Source organism: Oratosquilla oratoria, chromosome 22 (assembly GCF_046742065.1).
Source record: "Oratosquilla oratoria isolate Oo_2021 chromosome 22, ASM4674206v1, whole genome shotgun sequence".
NCBI lineage: Eukaryota > Metazoa > Arthropoda > Malacostraca > Stomatopoda > Squillidae > Oratosquilla > Oratosquilla oratoria.
Genome location: NC_134798.1, coordinates 46,563,616 through 46,571,382, shown reverse-complemented (window position 1 = coordinate 46,571,382; position 7,767 = coordinate 46,563,616). Strand labels below are relative to the sequence as shown.

General features: G+C 41.9%; 1 protein-coding gene across 1 annotated transcript in view; it reads left to right on the top strand.

Annotated features, from left to right (window-relative positions):
• Nucleotides 1-7,767, top strand: part of LOC143037526 (snake venom 5'-nucleotidase-like) — a 50,913-nt gene that overhangs the window by 34,791 nt on the left and 8,355 nt on the right. The window contains exons 3-4 of the mRNA XM_076205903.1: nucleotides 1,108-1,309; nucleotides 2,911-3,108. Coding sequence (XP_076062018.1) covers nucleotides 1,108-1,309; nucleotides 2,911-3,108 — 400 coding nt within the window. The remainder of the gene's footprint in view (nucleotides 1-1,107; nucleotides 1,310-2,910; nucleotides 3,109-7,767) is intronic.

The following is a 7,767-nucleotide window of genomic DNA, read 5'->3' as shown; positions in this document are numbered from 1 at the left end:
CATATATATATATATATATATACATATATATATATATTATATGTATATTATATATATATATATATATATATATATATATAGCAAATGTTGCAAGAAGCCGAGAGGCCTTGTTGGCAACGCTGCTCGTTCGTGTGTTGCATCGTTCCACTTGTCGCCAAAACGCCGGAAGCCCTTTTTCCGGCTGGCGACGAATTTAGATCCTGCCGACGTATATTCACCTCCCCACACGAGCGAGAAGGACGCGTTCCTCCGAGTTCCTGGGATCTAAGACGCGAGAAGAAAGTCCAAAAATTTGATCTAGAACGCGATTTGGAATCTAGGAATGTCATCTAAGACGATCTTAGTCTAAAGGATTCTAAGATTCGACTTGATATTAATAAAACAAAATGAAATAGAAATAAATAATGAAAATAATGAAAATAATGAAAAATTAATAAGATGATGATAATAATAATAATAAGAATACATGTATACATATGCAGTCATATTTTCCCTCCAGATTATCTCAAAAGCTCAATGCCGGGAGAAAAAAATAAATAAAAAATAAATAAATAAATAACAATAATAAAATAGAAATAGGTAAAATATAATATAAAAACACAATGAAAAATAAAATCTTAAAAATATTTTCTTTATCGAGACAATCTCAGTTAAAATTAATCAAATGAAATAATTGAAATAAAACTGAAGAAAAAAAATATTTCTTCAGATTCTCTCAAAGCCAACTATATATAAGATAAATTCAAAATAAAACAAAACTCAAAACAAAAAACAGAATTATCATAAACAATAAAACAAAACAAAACCATAAACCAATAAAAACAAAACAAAATAATAAGAATATATGCTTTGTTTACAACTGAAATAAAACGAACCATAATAAAGGAATATAAAAATAATAAAACAAAACAATATAAAAGCAAAAATATATATATAGAATTATATCAAGAATTAAATAAAATAATTAAATAAAACAAAAACATAAAATCAAATAAAAACGAATATATAAAATAAAATAAAAAACAAATAATTGAATAGTAATAATAATAATAATAATAATAATAATAATAAAATAAAACGATAACGAAACTGTTCCTCCTTCGCCAGATCATCTCGAAGCCCGGGCGGCTGGACATCACTGACGAGGTCTCTGCCGTGCGCGCCGAGGCCCAGCGTCTCAAGGGCGAGGGCGTGGACATCATCCTCGCCCTCGGCCACGCCGGCTACAACAAGGACCGCCTCATCGCCCGCACCGTCGAGGAGGTGGACGCGGTCATTGGAGGTCACAGTAACACCTTCTTGTACAATGGTGAGTTGACCGTAACGGTTAAAGGGGTCATCACACTGGGCTCATTTTCCTCCAACCTCCGATTAATCGGCGGTGCCGCCTACCTCCAGCACATTTTCCGCCGTTAAATCGCTGTGGCAAACTGTTTTGTTTTCTCAATAATTTACATAAAATGTCATTTGATATGCTGGAGGAAACTTTGTTTTCCTCCAGCAAATCCGATTCCTTCCCGAAAGCTGCAAAGTGCAAATCTGTTCCAACAGTCGGAGGAAAAATAGCCCAGTGTGATATTAACGCCTTTAGGGTTACGTTAGGTCAGGTTAGGTTATCGTATGGCTGTTGCCGGTTACCTGAAGGCTGAGGGGTCTTCTGAGAGAGACCAGGGGCATCGGATTGATTGGTTGATTATCATCACCACCACTACCTTCATCACCATTCCTATCACCACCTTCGTCATCATCATCCACCATCATCACCACCACCACTACCACATTTATCATCATCACCATATCCACCTATGAGGGGTTTTATCGCTAATGAGGAGGTGGCGGGGGGTAGGGGGGTTCTGTTACTTAAGGAAAAATGAGGAGGAGGAGGAAGAGGGAAAGGAGGAGGAGGAGGAAGAGGAAAAAGAGGAGGGGGAGGAGGAGGGGGATGAAGCTGAGGAGGAGGGTAAAGCTGAGGAGGAGGGTAAGGCTAAGGAGGGGAGTAAGGGTGAGGAGGCGGGGAAGAAGGAGGCTGAGGAAGCTGAGGAGGAGGAGGAGGAGGAGGAGGATGAGGGGAAGGAGGAGGAGGCTGTAAGACGTCAGTTAAAAAAGCGTGGCAAGTACTATTGTTCCCGACTTCCTGTTAGCTTCGTCATACTCCGGGCCACTCCACCCCCCACCCCAATCCGGATAGAAGCGCTGGTTACGGCCTCTGGACCCTCTCCTGGGGAGGTCGGCCAATCTCGAGGTCACGTAACCTAAGTGTGACATCATGGATGTTACACGTGACACTAGGCGTGACGTCATGGGGGCGTTATATGTGACCTAAGTGTGACGTCATGGGTGTTACAAATGACATTGGCATGACATCATGGACGTTACATGTGACCTAAGTGTGACGTCATGGGTGTTACACGTGACCCTAAGTGTGACATCATGGAGGTTACACGTGACCCCAGGTGTGACGTCAAGGGTGTGGCGGGGAAAAGGGATGACCCTTCGAAGTGATGAGATGGGCCATGATGGGTGTGGGATGGGCGTGGGCTCTTTGATATGTATATATGTTATGTATGTAATGTATTGTATGTATATCATGTATGTATTATTATTAAGACACTCAGACAAGCTGAAGTGGATGGGAATAGGAATAACTGGAGTCTTAATCTGAGTTTTATTCTTGACTAGTTTCGCTACAAGCTTTCGAAAAAAACAAAAAAACAGAAGCGTTCTATGCTCATTCTTTTGGAAAACCCTTGTAACGAAACTAGCCAAGAATAAAACTCCGATTAAGACTCCAGTCTTTCTTCCCGCCCACTTCATTATAACCATTATAGTTAATATCATTTTCATCATCATCCTCATTTTTGTCGTATAACACTGACTTCGATACTCAACCTCCTTCTGCGCCTTCTTCAGGAGAGGAGCCTTCCACGGACCCCAGCGTGAGCTCCTACCCGCACATCGAGGTCCAGAAGTCGGGGCGTCGGGTGCCCGTGGTCCAGGCTTACGCCTTCGGGAAGTACCTCGGGTTCCTCAAACTCATCTTCGACAAGAGCGGCGAAGTGACTTCGTGGAGCGGGAACCCCATCCTCTTAGACAGCTCCATCCCCCAAGGTGAGTCTCCTGAAGTCACCCTCCATTCCCCCCAAGCCCTCCGCATCCTCCATCATCCCCCCAAGCCCTCCATATCCCCCATCATTCCCCCAAGCCCTCCACATCCCCCCACTATCCCCCAAGTCCTCCACATCACCCCTCCATTCCCCCTAAGCCCTCCACATCCTCCATCATCCCCCAAGCCCTCCATATCCCCCATCATTCCCCCAACCCCTCCACATCCCCCCACTATCCCCCAAGTCCTCCACATCACCCCTCCATCCCCCTAAGTCTTCTACATCCCCCCACCATCCCCTAAGCCCTCCACATCCCCCACTATATCCCCAAGCCCCCATCATTTCCCCATGTGTCTCCTGAAGTCACCCCATCCCCCCAAGCCCTCCACATCCCCCCAAGCCCTCCACATCCCCCCATCATCCCCGAATCTCCGGATATGGGTGTTCGTAAACGTCCCCAAATTTGCTGAGTTGACAGAAAACGGGGGTAGTGAGTCTTCTAAATTTGGTGGCACACTAAGCTAGCATGATGCTAGTTGCTTTCGCTACTTCGTTTGAGTAGAAACGACTTAGGATACAATATACCTAGACTTCCGTAATAAGAACATCACAACAATGTGTCTAACATTCGTATTCTAGATTTAACTTGACTCGAGAGTAATTTGACATTTGGAAAATTTGGAAAAAAAAAAAAATGTCGTGACCGAAGTCGTTTCGACTCAAACGAAGTAGCAAAAGCAAGTAGCATGCTAGCGAGAATTGCCTAGTGTGCCGCCACATCTATGTGACTTGTCTGACTCCACCATCCATTCAACTTAAAAGGAGATTTACGGTTTTACAAGGAAATAGTCAAGAACTAGTTTACCAACAGTGGTTAGTGAAACTTGTAACTACGTAGTGAGCGCTGAAACTGTTGATGGAAATGAAAGGTGGTAAGGGACACGAAACTCTCTAGTGTAGGCCCTATGGTCTCTTGCAGTCTCAGTTTTTGAGTTCTTATGGACGTCAGCGAAGGTGCTGTGGCCGCCAGGCACATCTATTTATTCCCGTGGTACCCTCCCTCTTCTAGGTATGGTAAGGCCCTGTTCACACTGACGGTTTCAACCGCCGCGGTTTGAACAGTGGCAGATCAATTACAATGCAAGTCAATGGAGGCGGTCTCACACAGCAGAGGATTTTTCATTGACGATGCGGTACCGCCGCGGCTTGAACTATTGCGGTTTAATCACAATGCAAGCCAATGAAGACGTTCACATACAACCATGCAGGTTTTCCTTGACGATGCGGTACCGCCGCGGTTTCCGCGCGGTTCAAACCGGTAGTGTGAAAAGGGCCTAAGTTAGTAATAGTTATCTCGATTACGACCCTGTTCACACTAGCGGTTTCAACCGCCACGGTTCAATTATGATGCAAGTCAATGGAGGCGTTCACACACAACCGCACAGTTTTTCACTGATGATCCTGTACCGCCGCGGTTTCCGCGCGGTTCAAACCGCTAGTGTGAAGAGGGCCTAAGTCAGTAATAGTTCATCTCTATTAACCCCTTCAGTATTGGGTAAAGCTTTCCTATCATTCATCTCCGTGGCACCCCCGTCAATGGAACTGGCTAGTGTAGGCCTTATGGTCTCTTGCAGTCTCCTTCATTCTTATGTTCTTAAGGTCGGGCAGAACATTGTGTGCCAACTGTGCACAAACTGGCAATCGCGATTTATATATTTCTTCTATCTGGGGCCAGGCGCTTTCATTCAGTGGGGGGAAACACTTTTTCACCGCCATTAATCACAACATAGGCTATTTGTGTTGCCTGTCGCCAGGAGATTTTATTCAGCCCACGGGTCTTCTTCCCCTCGCCCTGTGTAGATTAATTCATCTTTGACTCATTATGGTTTTCTAAATGTTGGAAAAAAAATATATATGTTATATATATATATATATATATATATATATATATATATATATATATACATACATATACACACACATAAAAGGTATCTTCCCTTTCATGTACTATGTAAATAATTATGTAAATGAATAAATAAAGAAAACGCGAAACAAAGGACCCGCGTACCAGGCCTCCGTGAAGGATAAAAGGAGAGATCGATTATATCCATTCAGAACCAAGTGCCGAGAGACAGACCTGCGGTCACATTTATAATGAACGAGAGAGAGAGAGAGAGAGAGAGAGAGAGAGAGAGAGAGAGAGAGAGAGAGAGAGAGATGGATAACAAATTAACAAAAAAGAGCGAGATAACAAATTAGCAAAGAAAGAGAGAGCAAGAATTAAAAGAAAAAAAAAATGAAGGACCAATTTGTTCCAAAGTCCTTGAAGATACAGGAAGCCTTCCACCCTCCTCCTCCTCCACCTCTACCACGCCCCTGCATACCTTAATGAATTCTTCGCAAATTCAAAGCGGCGACTACCCCTCCCGGTTCCTGGCTAAAGAACAGGCATAAAGGTCTTCCCCTCTCCCCCCTCACCCTCCTCCTCTCCCCCCCAGGACCATCTACCTGTGCTGAAGGTCAAGGTAACGCTATTGCACCCACCCAAAGGGGGACCCCCGGAATCCCGGCTCCGAAGTTGACCAACTTCTGGGTCCAGATACTTCCGGGTGACTATAGGACCCCGGAAGTTTATCGTTTGATGTTTATGTTTACGAAACGAGGTCAATTAGGAGATATACGAGTTTTAACCCCCCCTCCCAGATATATTCGTAACTAAAGATTATTGTGAAACTGGACAGGAATAAAACCTGATTTAGACTTGCGTGTGTGTGTGTGTGTGTGTGTGTGTGTGTGTGTGTGTGTGTGTGTGTGTGTGTGTGTGTGTGTGTGTGTGCGTGTGTGTGTGTATGTGTGTGTTTTATATACAGGTTGGCCCAAAAGTTACCTTGCCCAAACATTAATAATTAATAATACATTACAGCAAAATACCAATGGAATGAATAATGTTAGGGTAAGGTAAATTTGGTCTGGAATAAAAATATATGAATTAATATTGTATGGGTATGGTAATTTTTGTCTGAGATCAAAATTAATATATTATGGTTTGGATAAGGTAACTTTTGGTCCACCCTGTGTCATAATATGTCAGAGGGGCATACTTTCCGCGGATGGGGAGAAAATATCCCCCCCTCAACATTTTTCATATTCACATTCCTTGATCCATAACATTAATACAGAATGATAAATCCTGCACACACACATACACACGCACATAGAGACCGAAATGTACTGAACCCATACTGAAGGCATAATATATATATATATATATATATATATATATATAATTTCTGCTTTGGGACGAGTCAAACAACATAACCGTTAGAACACCAGTTCCCCCACCCCCACCCCAGGGCCGGTCATCCCGTTATGATAATATTGGAAGAATAAAAAGGGACTCGAACCGCGGACCTTTAGCACACCGCGCGGGACAATTCCCCTTCCTCTCGCGGGCGCCTACACACAGCACCGCTTGAAAGACCCGTTTCTTCTGTGGATACATAGCCTTGTGAGAAAGGTTACACACTGAATGCTATACACTAAATATTTTGCACCAAATAACATACACTACATAATATACTAAAAACTACTTTGCACTACTTTGTACTAAATACTATATATCAAACCCCATACACTACATACTACACACCTAATGTTATACACTAAATACTGCACACTACATATTTTGCACTAAATACTATGTACTAGATACTGTATACTAAATGCTATACACTACATGCTATACAGACTATATAATATACAATACATACTATGCACTAAACATTATATACAATACACTTTACACAGTATACCACACACACTATATGCTATACGCCAAATACTATATAATAAATATTACACACACATACACACGTACAACAACTTGCTGATGTAGCGGATAGCGTCTCAGCGTATCACACTTAGGTACAGAGTTCGCGAAGACGTGAAAGCTTCCGTAGACTATACAAGCCGTTACTATCTCCCTTGCGCAGAGGGAGGCGTGCATGGTGTAAGGTCACACTATTACCCATATAATAATACGAGCTCTCATCTGGGAGAGTATTACCTGTCAATCACGAGTCCGTCACACGACCCAAAATCGTGGTGGTGAATTAACACACACGCACACACAAACAAACCGTATGGAGTACTGAGTACACCCATATGGACCCGAGTCACGCAGTACGTTTGGGTACCAATATCCTTAAATTTCCTTGTTATCACCATGGATAGAAGCGCTGGTTATCGGAGACAAAATCTAAATAAACAAATCTAAATAAATATGAAAAAGATAAAAACGAATAAATAAATACGAATAAAGCTGAGGCACTTCGTCTAATAGAATCACACAAGTGGAAAGGAAAATGTAATTAAATAAATAAATACATAATTCAATAAATACACTAATATAAAAAATCGACCAATATTATTTTTTCTTAACATTGGTTTAGTTTTAGTATGTATATATATGTGTATGTGTTTATATATATATATATGATATATATATATATATATATAATATATATATATATATATAAATGATAATAAAATAATAATGACACCCCACCCCAACCTCCAGCCTCGCCCTTCTCCCTAAACTTTCTCCCTCTCCTTTTTTTCTCTTCTTCTTTTTTTCTATCTAATTTATCCATTCCTCTTTCTC